Raw genomic sequence first — 22623 nt, 5'->3', positions numbered from 1 at the left:
CCAAAATCTTGGAAACAGATACTATTGTACTTTAGAAAGATCCTGAGAGTGCTGGATGACAGTACAATTTGCTATAAGGGTAGATTTTTAGCAAATATGTATGGACAGCAAGTGCTGCAATGCAAGTCACAGTAAATACCTTCTCAGCACACAATAAACGGGAATCAGCTGTACATGTTTTACAGCTCAGGGGAATTATAAGTCAAAGTAGTACTGAATTAAAAAGGATAGGAAAGAAACTGAGAACTGTCTCTGACTTTAATGTTATTAGATTGCTTTCAGAAACATCCCCTTCAGTGTAAAAGCTGGGCTTTTTGTAAATAACCACATGAAAAGGAAATAACCTTTTTAATGCATTGCCAAAGATTTAGCCTGCTCTGTTACTGCCAAACACTGCTACGACTGCACTTTCCTACAATCCAGGAAAGCCAAAACGCTGTTCACAAGCAGCTTACAGGTGGCCCTTGCAGTCCCTGGTGCATGGAGCCCAGGCGTGGGGCTGCGGGGTGAGGACGCAGGCAGGGACTCGTGTCCCAGGCGAGCCCCCGCGGCTGCCCCGGCCCTGGCATAGCTCTGCAGCTTCCCTGGTGCGTCAGCGGGAAGGGTCTGCCTGCGCATTTTAGGAAGTTCTGCAGCCCTTGCTGCGGAGGCAGATCGGGTCGCACCTGATCCCAAAGCGTTTCTGGTGCTGGGTGTTCGGGGGGCTACACAGGGCTGTGCAGCGGTGAGAGACGCAGCAAGGAGCTGGGGATGGAGTGTGTGCTGGGGACAGAGAGGGTGGACAGAGCCATGGGCTATGCTGAAGACCAGTGCAATGGTTTGGAGGTCAGGGATGTTTATTAAATTTGTACATGACAGATGGAAGAGGAAGAGAGGGTTAGGAAATGAGGATTTTGACAGGAGGAGCTTTGTGCTTTGTGGAGTATAGTTGCCTATGTCAGAACAGCAAAGGTGACTTTGATCAGGACAATATACATGGAGGAGGAAGTCATGAGTAGGTGGCTGGCAATAGAAACTCTGTTTCCAGCCTCTGACCTCCCTTCCCACACAAACATGCCAGCTATGCTACTGTAATGACAAAGGCACTGCTCACACATTAGTAGATCAGTATTTTCTCTGTGTACCCATACCACACCATGGTCCTCAGGGACAAGTTGTTTTATCTCATTTTTGAGGTTCCATAATAACTTCTGGGGAAAGCAATGTGTGTGGGAGAGAGCGGAGGGAAAGAATGGAAGAGGATTTCCCATCTGAGACTGGGAAAACTGTGGGGATAGAATAATGATCTAAAAGGTAATACAGTTAGTAATATTTTTGGTCCAAAGAAGATACAACTCAACTATTCTGGCTTAAACAGTAGGTTTATTCCAAAAAAAGCAGTAGGTTGAAATAACAAGAAGAGATCATAGAATCATAGAATCACAGAACAGTTTGGGTTGGAAGGGACCTCAAAAATCATGTTTCCAACCCCCCCTGCCATGGGCAGGGACACCCTCCACTAGACCAGGTTGCCCAAAGCCCCATCCAGCCTGGCCTGGAACACTTCCAGGGATGGGGCATCCACAACAGAAAGGCAGTTGTGAAGTAAAGCTGACTCAAACTATTTTTCACTAGCAGATGACATTTATTTTGGGTTTATGCCTGTTTAGCACAGTGCAGATGTCTCCTTACATCATTTTTGTTGTTACAGTTCCCTGTAGACATACCAGGATCTCAGGCTGAAATTGCACATGCCATCAGCTGGGCAAAACCAGTAAAGGAATGGTGGTGGTCATGAGGAGATCATGAGATACTGTGCTACTGAGTGGTTATATATACATGCTGAGTGAGGATTACAACTGCTGACACAGGTGTCAAGCATAAGATTTAAGCAAACTTTGTACTCAGATGCTTTTCGGATTTGGCTTTGCAGAAGTCCTTTTTTTTTCCCCATACCTAAAGGGTATCTCATTATGTCCACCCAGCTCTATCTGTGGGAAGATTTCATCTGAAAAAATCACACATTAGGTGACACTTTAGTTTTTACTGCCCAGTTCATTGTGCTAGGAGTTCATTCAAGTATACCTGCAACCTCTCAAAACTTCTCTATAGGAAACTATTCCTGTGCATAATACTGAAAATCAGAAAATATTTTGAAGTGGTTTTAAAAGCAGACTTTTCAGAAGACATTGCATACAGTAGATCTTTTTATTACAGATTCTAAACAGGATATATAGGATTGCAATTAAGATGCTTTCCATGTTCTTCTGTCTACAGCTCTTTCCAGTAACACGTGTCCTATTCAATCAATATAGTTAATTTTTCTTCAAAGAAATGTAAACTATTTCACTTCAATTTCTAGTCTATTAAACCAATTATGTTCTCCTCATCTTTTGTGACTCACAATTACAGAATCACAGAATCACAGAATAACACAATGATAAGGGTTGGAAGGGACCTCTGGAGGTCATCTAGTCCAACCCCCCTGCTAGAGCAGGATCACTTACAGCAGGTTGCACAGGATCACATCCAGGCGGGTTTTGAATATCTCCAGAGAAAGAGGCTCCACAACCTCTCTGGGCAGCCTCTTCTAGTGGTCTGGCACCTCAAAGTGAAGTTTTTCTTTATATTGCGATGGAACTTCCTGTGTTCCACTTTGTGCCCATTGCCCCTTGTCGTGTCACTGGGCACCACTGAAAAGAGCCTTGACATCCACCCTTTAGATATTTATAAGCATTGATGAGATCCCCTCTCAGTCTTCTCTTCTCCAAACTAAACAGACCCAGCTCTCTCAGGCTTTCTTCCTACGAGAGATGCTCCCGTCCCCTAACCATCCTCGTAGCCCTCCACTGGACTCTCTCCAGTAGTTCCCTGTCTTTCTTGAACTGGGGAGCCCAGAACTGGACACAATATTCCAGATGTGGCCTCACCAGGGCAGAGTAGAGGGGGAGGAGAACCTCCCTCGACCTGCTGGCCACGTTCTTCTTAATGCACCCCAGGATACCATTGGCTTTCTTGGCCATAGGGGCACATTGCTGGCTCATGGGGAGCTTGTTGTCCCAGGTCCTTCTCTGCAGAGCTGCTTGCCAGCAGGTCAACCCCCAACCTGTACTGGTGCCTGAGGTTATTCCTCCCGAAGTGCAGGTCCCTACACTTGAATTTCATTTGGTTCCTCTTCGCGCAATTCTCTAGTCTGTCTGGGTCTCACTGAATGGCAGCGCAGCCTTCTGGTGTATTGGCCACTCCTCCCAGTTTTGTATCATCAGCAAACTTGCTGAGGGTACACAGTCCTCTCATCCAAGTCATTGATGAATATGCTGAATAAGATGGGACCAAGAACTGACCCTTGGGGCACACCGCTAGCTACAGGCCTCCAACTAGACTCTGCGCAGCTTATCACCCAGCCAGTTCTCAACCCACCTCTCTGTTCACTCATTCAGCCCACACTTCCTAAGCTTGCTTATGAGGATGTTATGGGAGACGGTGTCAAAAGCCTTGCTGAAGTCAAGGTAGACAACATCCACTGCTCTCCCTTCATCCACCCAGGCAGTCATGTCATCATAGAAGGCCATCAGATTGGTTAGGCATAGTTTCGCCTTGGTGAATCCATGCTGACCGCTCCCAGTAACCTTGTTCTTCACATGCTTAGAGATGACCCCCAGAATGAGCTGTTCCATCACCTTTGCAGGGATAGAGATGAGGCTGACTGGCCTGTAGTTTTCGGGGTCCTCCTTCTTGCCCTTTTTGAAGACCAGAGTGACACTGGCTTTCCTTCAGTCCTCGGGCACCTCTCCTGTTCTCCATGACCTTTCAACGATGATGGAGACCAGTCTAGCAATAACATCTGCCAACTCCCTCAGTACTTGTGGGTGCATCCCATCGGGACACATTGATTTGTGGATGACAAGTTTGCCTAGATGTTCTCTAACCCAATCCTCCTTGACCAAGGGAAGGGCTTCCTTTCTCAAGATTTTCTCTCCTACCTCCAGGGTCTGCGTTTCCTGAGGGCCGATCTTAGCAGTAAAGACAGAATCAAAGGCAGCATTCGGTAACTTCACCTTCTCTGTATCCTCCATCCCCAGGGCACCCACCTCATTCAGCAGTGGGGCCACATCTTCCCTAGTCTTCCTTTTGTTGCTGATGTATTTGAAAAAGCCCTTCTTGTTGTCCTTGACATCCCTTGCCAGATTTAATTCCAAGTGGGCCTTAGCCTTCCTTGTTTCATGCCTACATACTCTGATTACATCCCTATATTCCTCCCAAGTGGCTGCTCCCTTTTTCCAAATTCTGTAAACTTCCTTCTTCCTTTGAGTTTTCCCAGGAGCTCCTTGCTCATCCATGCAGGTCTCCTTCCTCCTTTGCTTGATTTCCTGTTCTTCGGGATGCACCAATCTTGAGCTTGGAGGAAGTGGTGCTTGAATATTGACCAGCTCCCTTGGACCTCCCTACCTTCTAGAGCCCCAACCCATGGGATTCTCCCAAGCAGGTCTTTGAAGAGGCCAAAGTTAGTTCTCCTGAAGTCCAGGCTTGTAATCCTACTTATTGCCCTGCTGCGTCCATGCAGGATCCTGAACTCCACCATCTCATGGTCACTGCAGTCAAGGCTGCCCCCAGCCTTCACATCCCCAACCAATCCTTCTTTGTTTGTTACTACAAATTCCAGCAGCAGCCCTCTCCCAGTGGGCTCCTCTACCACCTGTGTCAAAAAGTTACCGTCGGTGCTCTGCAGGAACAGCGTGGACTGTGCGTGCCTGGCTGTGTTGTCATTCCAGCAAATATCAGGGTGGTTGAAGTCCTCCATGAGAACCAGGGCCTGTGATCTTGAGGCTACTTCCAGCTGTCTGTAGAAGGCCTCATCAACTTTCTCTTCCTGATCAGGTAAACACTCACAACAGTGTCACCCATATTAGCCTGCCCCTTAATCCTTACCCACAAGCTCTTGACTCTTTCTTCATCCACCCCTATAAGGAGCTCGATACATTCCAGTTGTTCTCTCACATAAAGAGCAACTCCACCACCTCGCCTTGCAGGCCTGTCTTTCCTAAAAAGTATGTAGATGTCCGTGGCAGCATTCCAGTCATGTGAGCTATCCCACCATGCCTCTGTAAGTGCAATGAGATCATGGCCCTGCAACCACATACAGACCTGTAGTTCTTCCTGTTTATTCCCCATGCTGTGTGCATTGGTGTACAGGCATTTCAGAGAGGTAATTAAGCATGGAGATTTCTCTGGAGGGGTGCAAGAGGGTCCACCATAGCCACATATGCCCTTGAGACAGTTGGCTTTCTGGTTCTCATCTTGGGAGGCAGCTAAGGAACATTTGTCGCTGCTCTGGTTAGCCTGGCTTATTCCCCAGTTGGATCCAATGGCATGAGCATTGACACTTTGGACCCCACACCCACAAGTCCTTCTGTTTAAAGCCCACCTCACCAAGTTGGCCAGCCTGCTGCGAAAGACTCCCTTTCGTCTTCTAGAGACGTGTATCCCATCCCTCTCAAACAGGTTATAGTAATCAAAGAAAGTCCTGTTGTAAAAGCCAAAATCCTCACAACGGCACCAGCCATGTAGCCAGGAGTTGATATGCATCATACATCTATTTCTGGCTGCCCCCTTTCCTCCAACCGGTAGAATGGAGAAAAAGATAACTTGGGCACCAATGTTTTTCACATGCACTCCGAGGGCTCTATAGTCTTCATTTTACCCAAGTTCTGGTTTGCAGTGTCATTCATGCCCACATGAAAGAGTAGCAGCGGTTAGTAGTCTATGCTCTTGACAAGTTGTGACACCTTATCAGCAACATCTCGGATGATGGCTGCTGGAAGACAGCATACCTCTTGTGACTCCCTGTCAGGTCAGCAGATGGGCACCTCAGTGCCTCTTAACAGAGAAGCACCCACTAGCAGTATTCACCATTTCTTTCTACAGTATCCACTGTGTGCTGCTAGTACAGTTTCTCCTTGCAGACCTTGCTTGTGGGTGTCTATAACTACTAAATCTTCTTATCTCTTTTTAGTTGTGAAGCTGGAGGGTGGAGACTGAAGCGGAGTCCTGCTTTTGTGGTCCAAGGTGCCTCATTCTCAGTGGTGGCCACTATAGGTTCTTGGTTATGAAACCACCTATCTATCTCTGTCTCGGCCCCTCTAATATTGTGCAGCCTTTTAACTGTTTCCTGCAACTCCGTCACCTCATGCAACAGATCACCAACCTGTGCATACCTTGTGCAGGTACTGACCTTTTCACCAGGAGAAGGGTCTGGGCACTCACTGCAACCTACCACCTGTATTGAAGTCTCCTTCCTTACCACTTCTGTCTGGGTGGATGCATCTGACATCTCAGGAGAGATGTTCTCTGTAGGAACACTGTTTTTGGCTCTGAGGTGAGTGCCCACCATTTTGGTGAAGACCTAGAGCACTTCCCTGGACTGTGGACCTACAAGCAGGTTACAGGTCCCTCCCTGCACGCCCTCCCTGTGGAAACTGCCACGGCGTGCCCTGTTCGCTAGTGCTCCCTATGGCCTTTTGAATCTCCCGTGGTTGCTCCTGGCAATCCCCTAGCCAATTAGTAGATGGTATTTGTTCATCAGGATGCTGATGAAGATTCTAGGGACCACTCTGCTTCCCTGAAGTATCTGCCATTTTCTGAGCTCAGCAAACATATCTGCATTGAAATTAAAAGCAAGCTAATGTGGGAAAAGTCAGAATGAAATAAAAAGAGCAGGTAACGTTTAATTTTCATTTTTATAACTATTTTTTGCACTCCACTACATGACTGTTAAGTAGAAATTAATGCCTTATTGTTCTTCATTGTAATGCGCAAGCACTTGAGCTGTGGTTGGTTATAGTAGGAAAACTTTCACAATAAAAGTTATGCCACAGCTTTAAATTCCCGCTACATCATTAAGCATCACTGCACAGGGACAGTGCCCATATTTTCTAAGAGGGAGCTCTGAGTCATGCAAAGGGCAAGCTGTGAACCTTTCTAACAGCGTAAGATGCAATTGCTGCAGGGAGTTCCTGGCTGAGATGAACAGCAATAACCTGCCTTAAAAGAAAGCAACTACAAGCAAGACACCTTCAAAAGGTCAGAGCAGCGCCTACAAATTTCTGAGGATAAGGCTAATGAAGGATTCGCCTTTGTAGAGAGGCAGAATGAAAGACGTGAGACTATGGGGTAAAAGTCTTGTTACACTGCATTTTAACAGCTGTAATGGGTGTCTCAGAGACCTTTTTCCACATAGAACACAGCTATAAGAAAACTTACACCAATCCACAGAAACAGAAGAGACAATTACTTCCTTTGCGATTTAAACCCAACACTACAAAACAAAACAAAAAGATGAGAAATGTGCCTTGACTTCCAGATGAAGTTTCTTGCATTCCAGTGCTTGTGATCTCCAGTCTGGCCAACACGGCTGTTGTCAAGTTCTAACAGTTACCTACAGCCACCATTAGCACCGATTAATGCAGCCTGATTTCTTCAAATGCACATTTGGCGTGACATTTCTGTGAGTTGTAATTTTAGAGAAATTTTAAGTGGCATTATTCAGAAAGAATGTATGACAAAAGCTGAATTTCTACCCAAAGTACACAGATTTCATAAATTGTCATAAATTGTGGTAAATACTTAGAATGCAAACAATGTTGAGGAAGATAAGCTGTATTATTATGTTAAAGCAGGAATGCAACCGCATTTGAAGGCAGCATTATAACTTACACCATTCTACCTCAATGAATATGTCTACCTGTACTATATAATCCTGGGCCTTTAAATTTCACATTGCAGGAGAGGTCATTTAGATTTTGGCACTTTCTATACAGTACAGATATGCCTGCATTTAAATATTTTATGTGCTCAAGAAGTAGTCTTGCTTTCTCTGACTTAGTTCCCCAAAAGGATGTTCAGCTGGCTCTTTGCAGACTGTGTTTCTTACCAGATCCTTTCGCACTGTCTGAGCTCCAAACCAACTTAAGCAAGCTCCATCCAAAAGCTGCACAGCTTTCCTTGCATAACACTCTAGCCAGATCTGCCGACCAAAAGCCAGGGCCTGACTTTAAAAACGGGCTTCTCAGTTTGTTTTCTGTGTGTAGTAATTTTATTTTGGGGCAAACTCAAGACTGGGACTAACTCTTACGTGGTAACAGGGCAAAGCATTAGGCCCTTGGTTACTGCATCTGAAGCCATGTTAATAACATCTTATTTTAAAGCACTTTCATAGTGTTTCTCCAGCTGTTGAATAAAAAAAAAAAGCAGGTAAAAAAAATTTTGAAGAGTCCTAAGAAATCTGTGCTATATTATGTACCAACTAATTATCAACAAAAACTATTATTTACAAAACTTCTTTCACCATAAGAACTGTCATAACTACAGAAAGCTTGTCTCCAGTGTATTTTTATTAGGGATTTCTGCCATCATATCAACATACAAAACAATCAGGATGTTGACATATAGAAATGTGAAATTCACTGTACAAAGATAAGGCTCGAGTTACAGGTATATTTTCCCCTTAGTCTCCATGAAATAAAACCATTTTTAATTCTTCCCAGAGTTGTGTTTATAAATGTTAGACAAACCACAAAATAGATTTCAAGTACATAACATTATACAATATAATCCAAGCACAGACAAATACACAATACTGTTCCTATAGATACTCCATAATCCAAGTCTGCCATCCTCACCAATAAAATCTTAGACTGCTACTCTCTCTGAACGTGCCCAACCATATCCTCCTGTGTGCAGTACGTGGTCCTGACCTTCAAGTTATAGGGCTGTCATGACTTTCAGTTAAATTATTTTGGTAGACCAGAGAATATCAGAAAGGAAGGGAAGAATTTTGAAAGACCAGGCCTGAATGTATGCACATGGTTAGTAAAGGCAGGCACATGTGCACACACACACTTGCATTTAACCCTATATAAAACCTCACTGCACTGCACATTTTCTGAGAGTATGTTCTCATGCAACTCAGCTGTTTTTCTCATAGATTTAGAACAAACGTAACAATAATCCTAATTCTGGAGTGCTGCAATTTACAGGGACAAGACTATATTTTAGAGCATAGGATCTTTTTTTTTTTTAAATAATTATTAGACTTTTATGGGAGCCAGTATGGAACCATGTCTCCATAGTCCAGCAGGATGCCAGCTCTCACAACCTCCACCACTCCAAACACCTTTGTTTAGATACAATGCAAGTGAATAATTTCCCGTTAAGGCTAAATGTCTACTTTAGTTCACTCTCCATTTCTATTAGGCTGAACAATTATTACCTCATGGGAAAGGATCATTTAGCTGCAAGTAGCACAAGAAGAAATACACATCAAGTAACTAATCAATAATGATTCTTCTGGGGAACAGATTGGCAAGGACAAATAAAGATGAGAAAAAAGGTAGTTGTTTAATTTAGCCTTTGTTGGCTGGGAAATGAATAGCAATCCAAAACTTTTCAACTGAAAAAGGAACTCCTAAGCCCTGTTTTGTCCTTTAAAAACTAGAGAAGATTAGAAGGGAAGGAGAAATCCTCTAAGGAAATTGCCATTTTCAAACTAGACATTTGCAAAGGCTTACATGAGAAAACCAAGTAAAACCAATTCTCTGATATTGAAACTAAGGAATTTATTCAATTAGAATTAGAGATGTGGTTACAATGTGTTAAATGCACATCTAATAAAGTATGTCTCCAATTCATAAATCTGTAAGCAGGAGAAAGACTTTGAGGCCAGAACCAGAGTTCCATAGTTTAAATACAAAATACATCTGCACTAAGATCAGTACGGGGGAAAAGAATAAAAACTTTCTTAAATACAACCTCTATGGTACATTTAAGGGCCTTCAAATGTTCTCAGCCTTGACAAGATTTTACTTATATATATTCTCTAAGCTATATTGGAATACCTTCAGATATACAAATCCATGTTACATGAAACAGAATTAGATCACGTAACTGGGCTCGTAATAACAGGGAAAGAGGGTAAGTATGCTGCTATATGTGAAAGGAAGCATATTAGTATGCACAGAAAATATGTTGTCTTAGAGATTAGTAATAATGGGCATCAAGGATGAAGATGCATCTCTTAAAGTGTTTAAGCCTTTAACTGTGAGTCAGTAGAACTGTACAGCCTAATGCTTTGCTTTTAAAAAGGAATATATTTTTCTTCTCTATCATTTTTAAAAGTTGGTCACTCACCTACTGATTTAGCTAGGGTTTTGCCTTTTTTTTCCTGTTTTTTTCTTTTTTCTTTTTTTTTTTTCTTTTTTTTCTACTTACTAGTATCTTCTTCCATGTTATGTACAATAATCTACATTTAGACTGAAGACTCACTTTCTTCCAAAACGTACTTGGACTATCTTGTAGAGACTTTCTACAGCACTGATAAAGTATAAGACAACCTGACAGGTAAGAGGAAGGAGCATTACTTTCAGTTCTGCTCACTTCCCCAAGCATTACAAATGTACCTTTCAGAAATTCTTCTGCATACTTGGTGTCTGTTCACCTCCCCCAGGCAGCCCCAACTGAACTTGAGTGAACTTTCTATATATTTCCCCAACCACAGTCCCTTTGTATAGAGCTACATTAGACTCATTCGTTCTCCAGCCAGTAATTTAAAAAAAGAAAAAATCATTGCTGAAACACTAAAAACATGCCCTTGTGCATTATTCTTACCAATTTGTACATTTAAATAATACCAGAAGTTGTCTTTTGCTAAAAATTTACCAAAATATTTTAAACACATAAAAATGTAAAAAAATAAACAAACAGAAAAACAAACCAAAACCAAAAACCCAGCATAAACATTGCTCGTATAGGCATTGGTTAGAAGAGATTGCTGCACTAAGGAGTATATTCAAAAAAGTTTTTCTTTCAGTTTCATTGGATTTAGTGTCATGGATTGAAAAGTTAAGGACAATGAAACTTACTGTGACTCCACTTTATATGATGTAATAGATGAGCACGAAGCCTGAAATGGAATTAAAATAAAGCTTCTTTTTGGTTACTGAAAGGTGACTGTATAAGCCTGTAACTAAAGGGGCAATTTAAGTATGTAAGGGGAACTTAAGAACCTGAAGAGTCTGTAATGAAATGGATATGAAGACAGCTACTGACTGATGGCCCCAGGGGCATTATGGAAAGCTGGCACTAACTGAAATTTTGAATATAGCCCTTAGTTGTATCATATTTATTTAAAATTTAAAAGCTGCCCAGCATGTCACGGATGAAGTTTATTTTGCAAGCCACCCACTGCCTAAGAGGGCAGTAATATTCAATATGAAACTGCTGAAACTCCGGTGTCTGACGGATTTCATGAAGAAAAGAGATTTGAAGGTCCGACTCCAAGAGAACAAGGAGAAGAGGGAACACAAACAACAACAGTCCAAGGCCTACAAGGAGAAGTCGGGAGAAACTCTTCACAAATGCATTTACCTCTATGTTGCCCATTAAAATATCATAGCTCCACCTAAGTGCTCTCCGAGCTTCCTTCATTTCTTCCTCCTCTGCAATCAAAAATGCATTTTCATCTGCTTCCAGTTCCTCAAATGAATCTGTATCATCTTTCTCATTCTCTACTCTTGGACAGGTATCAAAGAGCATGTCAATCTCATCATCAACAGGGGTGGGCAGCAAGCTGGCACTGGGATTGTATGCCAGTTCTGAGATGGTTAAGGGTTCCTCTTTCATCTTCTCTTCCTGTTCAGCGATAATATCAGCATTCTCCCCAGTGTCATTAACTGGGGAGCCTGAAGTCACAGGTACTGAAATCTCATCTTCCTTTGGCAGTTGGATACCTGAAAAAAAGAGATGAAAATAGTGATCCTAAATTTCTGCCTTCCTGGTGGCAAAATTCAGCCTTCCAATAGTATCTAATAGAGATTGGAAAGAAAATTTCTGCAATCATTTTGCATATTGAAACTAGACCATACACAATTAGAAAAAACTGGAAAATCTTTTTGAAAGGCTCCAGAGGCAGGCAACATCTTTTACAACACTGCAGTAAGCCAGACCTGTTTAACTTTGCCTGATGCGGCTACCACTAATAATGGTATAATACAAAACATATAACAGAACACCTCATTTCTACTGGCAGTCAGACTTCTGTTATAAATTAATACCTAGTACATATGTGAATTGGTGCTATTTGGTGTATTATAATAATAATAACAACAACAGCAACAACCACCACCCACCTTTGTTTCTTTGAGATGAATGAGGAGAAAGTGATAAGATGAAGGCTGAGGTTGGGAATTTTTAATAGTGCATTATATTAAAAGGAGACAATAGATTACCGTGATACATTTGTATTAACAGCACAGAGATACAAGGACAGAAAAGCTGACACACAGTATGAGGATTAGATATTATTGAAACAGAATGAAAACGCCTCACCTCTTTAAAAAGCTCCCTCTCTTCATGTCCCATTTTTCTTCTAGTCACCTTCCTACTCTTCATACTCACAGTCTCCTTTCTCCTTCTCCTTTAAATTTCTCTCTCTCCCTTACAAAGGAGTCTTTCTTAGCCTTACGGGTATGCTTCTTCCTTATGATCCCACTCTCTGCCCATGCTCTCTCCTCTCAAAACTTACTAACCTTTTTTCCAGTCTAACCCTAACAGCAATAAGTCTGCAAAAAAGTCTAGCTGTTTTGCAGCTACATCAACACTGCAGTGACTGCTGTTAGTTGTGAGTTGCAGGAGGAGAAGGGAGGAGAGTTGGGCACAGAACTCAAAGTGATGGGAAAACAGTTTTAAATTTGTCCCACGTCCAACACTCATTATCATCATCAGATGTCATCTGTGTGCAAAAGGAACAGACCATACACAGTGTCATGTGTAATACTAATATATAATAACACTTAGTACATCTTGTTGTGTGATGTTAAGCATCTCTCCATTCTTTACTAATGACTAATCCAAATGCAACAAAGGATATAGCAGTTAAAACTAATACAAGGTTACATGACTTGTCCAACAAGTAACTCAGGAAATTCATGTCAAAATACTATTTATAATTCAGATTAGCCCAATTCTTTGATTTCAGCAAAAGATCTCTGTAAAAGATAGGGAACTGACATCATCAAAGATTCATTCCAGTTTTAGTGCAGCGAAGATTAAGGTTGAGAGACTTTAAAACAATGTGGTATAAGAGAAAATGTATTATTACAGAAAAACAAGAAATCAGAAAACCAGTACATCTCCATGCTAATCACACTAGACATATAATGGTTTTCAGTGTGAAGTAAAAGGGTCTTACCAAGCTCTATTAAAGTTTTCTATTAAAGAATGGCAAACATATAAAAAATAAACTAAACAAAACGCCCACTGTGGTCATTTTGAGATGATAGAAGTAAAACATGACCTGAACCATGCTATAAGGAAGAGATGCATCACTGTTCTGTAAACATATGATACAGGACAAAAATTGGAAAGCAAAAATCCCGATTAGAAAGACATCTACAACGTAGGAAGATACACAGCTTAGATGTGTTCTGGATCACACTTCTAAGCTACAATTTTAAATAGTAACTCAATTACAATTGACCAACATTCTACAAAGACTCTCATTTTGAGATCAGAAGACTTTTCACATTGTTTCTTGAAAATTTCACTGATTATTTTCTCTTTTACAGTATTAGTCCTAAGAACTGTAGATACCATTCACTGTACTGAAATTATTAACTTTGTTTCTGAAACATACTTTTCCTCTATTTGACTAGATAGCAAAAGAATATTCTTATGCAATTGAGTACTGATCATAAAACTAGCAGTGGGCATAACTACACTTCAGCAAAGTTGGTAGTACTTGCCTTACCCTAGACTTTCTCACTGTTACAAATTTTGCTTTTCCTGAACGACAAGGTCTGACAATCTCTATTTTCAATTTCTTTTTCTTTCTTTTTTTTTTTTTCCCCTTTTATATCTGCCATGACTACCATGCTCAGGACAGGACATACCCACAAAAATCTCAGTTTCATACCTGATACCAGATTTGTGCACTACCAGGTCACTCAGCAATAGACCTGCCCTGAGCCAGACACAGGCACATGATCACATTTCTGCCAGAGTCTGAAATACTCTGTATTTGCAGAAAAATCTGGCAATACAAACTTTGTAAATGAAATTAAACAAGCAGACGGGCTGCTGCACTAGGAACCTTAAAGCTTGTTACAACACTTCCTCAGAAATATTTGCTATAGTACCCTGCTGTATGTCAGAGTGACTGGCATATACCACAAAACCCTCCATGCGACCTTGCAGCTCTGTTAGCATGTTCTCCAGATAATCAAAAGGGTAAGTAACGTACTTGCTAAGTTACGCCAGTTTATAGACTTCCCAAAAGTTTGGTCAGTGATGGCTTGTTAGTATCTGGTAACTTTAAAATTATACAGAACTTAATACCAGTGGGGATAAAATGCCAATAACTGCAATGTAAAATACACAAAATTTTACAAATATTTCTAATGATATAAGAAATGACAGAAAACCTGCACTTTAAACCTATTTACATTAAATCACTCCTTCAACAAGCTAACTTGCTCCTTACCTGAGAAGACAACTTCCTGGATCCCCTTCTTAGTGCATCCTTTCACACATCGTGTTATATTCATTACAGAAAACCTCCTCATTACAGAACACCATCCTCAGGAAGCATCCTCACCTTCAGCAGAGCATGTTAGCTATTAAAATTAATTTCCCCTTTTAAGTCTTCAAAATGGCCCAGACAGATCTCTTCCCCTGTAATTTGTTATCTTTTCCTGCTCTCTAGGTGATACACTGGCCATGCCTCCAGGTGAGGTTTCACATTCTGGTTAAATCAACCAAAAAGACAATTTCTGCTTCCTCTTATTTCATCCCTGAGCAAGCCAGGTTGTAAAGCTAACTTAGGAAAATAACTGTTTTTCTTCCTGGGTTAGTTCTCTGATTCTTTTTCTTCCTGAACTGGCTTGTCAGATGTTCTCATGAGCACAGCACATTACCAGGGACGGAGAGAGAGCAGGAGTGCTCCCTTCACCAGCACACGGCCAGCAGATCTGCATATCTGAAATGAAACCTCATCCTCAACGAAGAAAATGCAGATGTCTCTTCATTTGCTTAATTAGACTGCCTAGCTAATAATTCCTTGCCTCAACTACTCCGTCCTCTCCTACTACAGCCATTTTAGAAATTCATCACATTTCAGCATGAAACCTGTTTTGTGCTGGAACTTACTGTCTACACCAGCCTTTGCATTAACGAATATACTTGCCACAGTCATCAAGAGGAGAAGACAAACTGACTGAAACTAGACACAACAGTATATGAACACTAACAGGTGTGAACAGATTTGGGGGGATCTTTCTCCAAAGCATACAGTAACAGCAGGTAATGATGGATCATCAAACCGTACTCTGAGTCACTTGAGAGCACACTCATGATATCTTAAAATACAAAAGCCAAAATTTTTAAACTCTGGAGACCAATGTTAAGCATCTACACATATCTAGATACACAAGTACTACAATTTGATTTTCAAATGTGCTTTTCACTTTCTTTTAATAGGAGTAAAAGGTAAGTTGAACCACGTACTTAGGCACCTCAATATGGATTAAAGGATCTAATTTTAACCTCCTAAATTTGAGAATCCTGGCCATAGGCATCTCTATACCTGCTTAGATGCAAGGTCAGTCCTATATCTTTATCATGTTTCTCATCACAGAGAGGACAGCTGCAGCTACTGCAAAGAAAGGTCACCCCAGTTTATGATTCTTGAGCCTTCTCTCCTTCCCCAGAGTAAATTCTGGCATGCATAACATACATAGTGAACATAAACAAGAAAGACCATATTAACTTTCATTAAAAAATCTATTTTTCTCAAATAACTGGCAAATTTCAGACTTTGTGATTAACCTGTAGATAGAAGGCAGCAGAGGAACCTTTTCAGATCAGTGTTTTCTGAAGGGGTTGTATTAAAATTAGAATGTGTTGCAGTTCCAAAGCATACATCAACTTTACAGTCCACTATTTAGTTTGAGCAGATAACAAGAATTTTCAACTGGTTTATGTGTTGTTAAAACATACTAAAGCAAAGTAACTGCATTTTACATCAGCCAAATGTAAGTGCATATAAATAACAAATAACAAATTTTACAGAGCCAAATAACAAATTTTACATTACGCTAGCCAAAAATCAGTGCTTCCCTTCCACCAAATACTGGGATTGCTCCAAACCTCTAACTTGCTACAGCAGATAGGAACATGAACAGCGGATTAAAACACGAGTTTACAGTGGTCATCTACTGTGAATATGAACGTGCAAGAGGTCTGACATAAATGCTGTCAGCTGCTAGTGTTTCTAAAGGGGCCAAAACCAGCAGCTGAGGATTAGCAGGATGAAAGGCAGCCCCAGTTCCACCATTCTTAAGAAGCTGCAGTTGCTGGAAACACAGCACCCCAGAAAAATGTATCCTCTGCTTATCAAAAAATTCAGTTCACACTTTGGTGGCCAGATATACTGCATACAGCTTTACTTACCAGACATGCAAACACAATTACGCATATGTAAAGACTTTGTATAGTGGACAAATGAATAAGTGTGAAGATTTCCTGCTTTTAAACAGAGAACCAAAAAATTAGATATGGTCCAGAAAGAGCAGTGCTGAGAATACTTTATATAGATGTGTAAACAAGTAAGGCCAGTCAGGCTGCAATTAGGACAGTTCCTCCCTATCCCTTTTGCTATTTCCTCTAGAAATAGTGTGTATTTCTTTGCTTATTTTCAATGTGGACAAAATTTATCTGTACTATGAATAGAATGACCTTTTAGAGGGAAGAAGAGGGTGACTTTCTCACATGAGCAAAGTGCATGGATGTCACAAAGAAAACGTAGGAAAGGGAAACAGAATCTATAATTGCACTAACCTCAAATAGTCCCCTAAACAGGGTCTATATCAAAGCAAGATCTGCATCACAGCCAGATGTCCAGCCCCCAGAAGCAGGAGACCATAGATCCCTACCCTACCCACATCCTGTGCCCATAGAAGACACCTGTTCTAGCTCTGCAAGGAGAGTAAATCAATGACAGCTTATAGTAACTCCTTTTTAGGCAGTGACCTGGCTATCCTGATGGCTGTTCCCTTTTTTTTTTTTTTTTTTTTTTTTTTAGTTTTACAGGAACTTCTAGGAGGGAGCAAAGCCCTGTCACAGTTGCCAACTGACATCAATTGCAAGCACTGTGACTGCAGCTGACCTCCCAACTGCGTTGTGTGTCATGGTTTCAACTAATGTCACACCTGGTGCAGCCACCAGAGACCAACACCCTGCTTTTCACATCCCGCAAAGGGCACCTGAAGTGCAGAGCCAGAAGCGAAACAGAGCGTGCAGCACAGCAGGTGTTCTGGGGAGCCTGTCCCTACCCTCCCTCTGGCCTGGAAGGAGCCCACCCCAGCATTGCTGATCCCCTTCCAGAACCAGAATTAAGCAGCAAAAAGGCTGAGGGGAGTAGCAGGGAGAGAGAGCTGTGTATCAGGCGAGCAGGAATGAGGAGGCAAGATCCGTCTGTCAGCAGCTCAGAGCAATGGGAAGAGCTGGTGCAGGGACTGCAGTGACTCCGTGTCTAGCGCCGGGGCAGAGAGAGCAAGGCTGAAAAGAGCTGGGCACTGATGTGAAAGCTTAGCACCCGAGAAGAGGACAAGTGGGACGTTTCAGCATCCCCACTCAGCTTGGGTGAGCCCTCCAGGTGCAAGTCAGCGCCTTGTTCTGAAGCGGGGTTCACCCAAGGAGTTATGCCCACTGCCATGAGTTTTGCACAAGCTAACTCCAGTTTCATATGCTGATATACAGGTTTTATGCATGTGTACGTCAAAAGGAATAGCATCCTATAAACAGGACTGCAAAATCAAGCTTCTTAAGAACCAGTGTAGCCCCAGTGCACAAATCTCATACCAGACTGCTGTCATATTAAACCAACAAGATGGCTTGTATCCATTTGGAGCCACCATTAAACCTCTGAGGTGTAAGAATAAAAAAAAATACATGTAAATACTAATGTTTTTTTCAATTTTGCTACCTATTTTAGACTCAAGGGAGTTAGGTGCATTCTTATAGACACTACAGTTTCCCCTAAGTGGTGAATTCATGAAGCAAAGGTAGCCAGAAGCTGTTGGTACTTAAGAGACAAATCACTGCAAGAAGCAGGTTCTCCCATATCTGCTGTACTTACTGCTTTCTGATTTTCAGATGCCAAAAGTGTAAGAATATTCTGGTCTTTGCTAGACCATTCTCAGATAATTCTTCTGTAAATACACATTTCTGAAATGAAGATTCAATACAAAGGCATAGTTTTATATAGGTGCATGTAAACTCAAATCTGTCAACCTATATATGCACAAATGCCAAAAGTAAGCATAAAGGAAAAAATTTTGTAATGTCTTACTTCACTGAGGAAACAGCGACATATAGATTGATAGAGGGGCCGATCCATCTTTGGCAAAGGGGTTTGGTATAAAAAAAGAAGAAAAAAAATACCTTTGTGTTGGTTGCTATCCAAAGCACTACTGAATACTTTCTGTTCTTTGGGTTGCACTCCCGTTATGTGTAGTGAAAAAGAGATTCGACTCAGAGTCCTTCCTCCCCCTCCCTCCCTATATTTCAGTATATTAAATTATTCAGTATCTAGAAAAATAAAACCAACAAAGTTATGATCTGGCAACCCAACCCACTCAGTTGCAGTAAAATGCTAAACTGTATCTACTACTGTATTCAACTGACATTCAAAATCAGCTACCAACCTATATGCTAATTTGAGAACTATTTAGTATTGGCAGAAATTATCACAGTTTCAAAGTATTTATCCACCTCAGTCCAAGAAAACTACAAGGGCAAAAATTCCAGTCACTCGTTTGTTAGCAATTAACAAATCCACAATTTATGTAAGACATTACAACAAATGTCATTTAAGTTTCACCTCATTCATTCCCCATTTGCAAGTCTGTTCCTGTTAGTAATTCATCTTTATTCTCTGCTCTACTTGACATAACATTGTCATTTACAATATAGTTCCTTTCCAAGAGACTACTATTAGCATAATAAACGATGGGAGAGGGAAAAAAAAAAAAAAAAAAAGAAAAGGCTTGAGTAAAATAAATGTAAATTTACCAGCCCTCCTGGCTGTGATCTTGGAGCCATGCCGCAGTAATCGAATGCACACTTCCTTGTTGCAGTGGTTAACCATCCGCAAATGAATGCTTCTCTTGGTTTGGATTTTTACTAGACATTTCACCATTTCGACTATTAATTCCTCTTCTCAAAGTCTTGTAAAGGCTCTATCCATACCAGCTTTGACCTTTTATTGAGTTCTCACTCAGTTTTAAGAGACTAACACAAGTCACTCTCAATGAATCAAATGACAAGCTTCTAATATGGCCAACAAAAATATCCCAGTAGGGAACAGAACGAAAGGTTATTTTTAAACATTTCCAAATGCCTCATAACATACAATACAAACTTCCACAGCATCCAGCTCAGTTAGCAGTTGCTAGCATAACAGCTGAACCACACACAGAAGCATAAAAATATCCAAGGAATCAAAACATAGCGCAGTGAAACAAAAGGCCAGCATTTAGGGTCTGTTTTTCACAGAATAAAATGACACCGTGGCCATTATTTTTCCAAAGACCTTCAATTTGGCCAGTGATGTCAGTTCACCACCACTGCCTGGAAAGTATTTGCAGCAGATTTTCTACAAAAGAAAAAATCCTATGCTGTGCTTAAAAACCTTAGTCAAAAGGCAAACCAATGAGATGAAAATGCTTTCATTCAAGACTAGAGTCAAAGCTGACCTGCCTGTGTATAAACAAGAAGAGAAAATTCCTAAGTTTGGGAAGAATGTCCCTCTTTGCACATGTGCTCCAGTTCCCATTTGTGGACAACTATGGGACACATTTGCATCCACCAGAAAGAAGTATTGCTTCAGAAGGCTCGGCACTTTCCCATCCCCATCCAGCAGAGATATGCAGGCTCTCAAAAAAGGCATGACGCATATATGCTGGCTGCGGATAACTTGTTCCAGCTGGAAGCTGGCATGCAACCACGTGCACAGCATCACAGTGTCTCAGTGGGAAAGGAGCTCTTACAGGGTTCACTGAAACCACAGAGAGGAGATAAACTGAAAGGAGTGTACTAGGGTGCAAAGGTAGTCTCTCACTTCCCAGAATACTTACCTTTAATGTTTACAACGTGTTGTGTCATCCAAGTCTTTATTAACTGACGTCCTTGTTCCTCTGCACCGTAAAATCAATGATGTGCATGCAAATATGTGGGAAAGAAGGGGGCAGGGGAGAGAGTCCTGCAAATGCATATTTTACACCAAGTGATTCCTCTCATGGAAGACATGTGCTTCAATGGAGCGTCTGGAAAACATCTCTACGGTGGCTCCTTTCCCCTGCCTGGCATATATAGCATGAATATCCAGCAGTGCTCCTTTTCACTCCTTCCTCCTGCAGGGCAAACACTCCTCTCTTCCTCTCCTTCTCTGCAAGCACTTCCTTGTGGGTCTGACGAAAGATCAAGTGCCCCTTCGCTTTCTGTCTGCTTTTTTTTCACCACTTTGAAAGTAACATTTCTGTCTGCTTTTATCATCTTTATGCTCATAGCTGTTGTAGCAGCCAAAAGAAGTTCATTAAATTGTCACTAAAAAGGGTTGAATCTTCACTGTGTACACAGCTACAAAAACTGGAAAGCACCAGTTCTTACCAAAGTCTAAGCACCAACGTGTTCAATACGTAAAGGAAAACCTAGCTGAGGACACAAGTATCACCTGGACAGGGCTGTGAATGATTTCCAACAGGAGCACATTCATGTCGATGAATAAACATTTATTTAAGGTTCATGTGACCATGCTCATGAAAAGAGAAATGGCTGTGAGATTTCAAGTCACTGCCCACAAACCATGTATTCAAAACTAAGGAAGATTTAAGTAAGGCTCTGTGTCCTGAGAGAAAGAAGACACTGCATGACCTGACATTGGACATCCTGTGTAATGGTTGGAAGGTGTTTTTCAGCAAAGATTTTCCAGACAAGGAGCCTGCTTCTCTCCTGCAGAGCTACCCAGGACTCTCTGTGTGCAGAAGACAGCCAGCAAGGCAACGGGTCCACTCTCAGTAACTAACTGGTTCTGCAGCTCTTCTCAGTCTCCTCCTTCCTAAATTGCTGCTCCAGATATTACACAGCTGAAAGGCTAATGACTGGTGGGAACTGTGGCAGAGAGAGCCTTAGCATTCATGCCCCGTTACAGAGACGGCAGAAAACAGCAGATGGTTATGTAACTTCTCTTAAAATCAGAAAGTATAGTTTACAAAAGCAAAACCAATCTCCTCCCAAAACCAGAAAACTAAAACTTAACAAAACACTCTTCAAAACTAGTACCTCTCCCTAGCCAGTGAAAATAGTAAGCAGGAAATTCCTACTTAAGCATAACAATTTTAATGTATTTGTGAAAAGGAAGTATATCAGCTGTCTTCAGATTTTAGAGGTACCTTGTTATCGTGATGGGGGCAACCTTGTTTAGTTTTTAACAGAAGTAGTGATCTTATTTTGTAGATGCATGACATGGTAAACACTTGGGAACCTAAGAATTTGTCAGTAAGTTACATAGGAAAGCTGGCAGAGCTAATTTTTGTTAGCATTAGGTCTTGCTATCTTGAAGTGAAAGTTTAGCTTGTAAAAAAGTTGTTTTCAGACCTTGCAGGGCTCAATTACATGGTTAGAAGACTGTAAATCCAAGTTAGTTTGTTGAATAGAAACACGATGATGCACACAAAGATGTTGAGATCTGAGGCCAGAATGCTCTTGGGAGACTCCCAGAAACTTGCAAGACAAAGAGTGCAGTAGAGGGAGAAACTTAAGATGACTAGACTTTATTCCATAAATGACAGAACGATCTCAATGTCAAAAAACTGCCAAAAAAATAGTAGAAAATTCCATTACATACAACCTGACCTAAGGATGCTCACTTTGGCCTCTACTAAGTTTAATGAAATAATTAATTAATTAGAAGAAATTAATCATCTTTGCAGACCACAGGAATCTAAAAATAGAACTGTTATTTTATTTAGAAACACCACTAAGAAATTTTATGAACTACATATTACAATTTTTGTTATCATATACACCCACACACACAAGAGGTACAATCAGCTCATGTTTTCCCCTAATTTCATGGGGAAAAGCTGTTAAGCAGATGCTACTTGACAGAAGACATTTCATGATTCTCTCTATCTGATGTATTAAGATAAATTGTGTCTCGTATACAGCAGGTATGATTTTAAAAATATGAATGTTGACAATCTGTGTATTGGTTCTACCCAGAGAAAAAGCACTAAATCAGTAATTTCTTTCCCAATAAAAATTAAATGTAACAACACTGAGCTGTGCCCTAGGAAAAACGTGGACTAGATTACCTGTTATAGTGTTCTTGCTGTACAAACATAACATGTGAACAGATACTTAACATTATTTCATATTGTACTAGCATATTTTTAATATTTATTCATACTATTATTCATAAGTGGCCAATTTTTCATGTGTTCATGCCTAAGCTGTACCCACAAAAGCTCCACGTGCCTCTGCTCTACAACCAAAGCTTACACAGATGAGAACTCACACATACAGACAAGACAA

General features: G+C 41.1%; 1 protein-coding gene across 2 annotated transcripts in view; it reads right to left on the bottom strand.

Annotated features, from left to right (window-relative positions):
• Window positions 1–8351: 8351 nt before the first annotated feature.
• The window catches only part of FRMD3 (FERM domain containing 3), a 146306-nt gene continuing 132034 nt past the window's right edge, over window positions 8352–22623 (bottom strand). For both annotated transcript variants that reach the window (XM_075740815.1, XM_075740814.1), the window contains one exon: window positions 8352–11762. In XM_075740815.1, coding sequence (XP_075596930.1) covers window positions 11167–11762 — 596 coding nt within the window. In that variant the 3' untranslated portion in view covers window positions 8352–11166. The remainder of the gene's footprint in view (window positions 11763–22623) is intronic.

The sequence above is a fragment of the Balearica regulorum genome, chromosome Z, assembly GCF_011004875.1.
Source record: "Balearica regulorum gibbericeps isolate bBalReg1 chromosome Z, bBalReg1.pri, whole genome shotgun sequence".
Taxonomy (NCBI): domain Eukaryota; kingdom Metazoa; phylum Chordata; class Aves; order Gruiformes; family Gruidae; genus Balearica; species Balearica regulorum.
The sequence above is the reverse complement of the archived record's forward strand: the minus strand, read 5'-3'. Positions and strand labels throughout refer to the sequence as shown.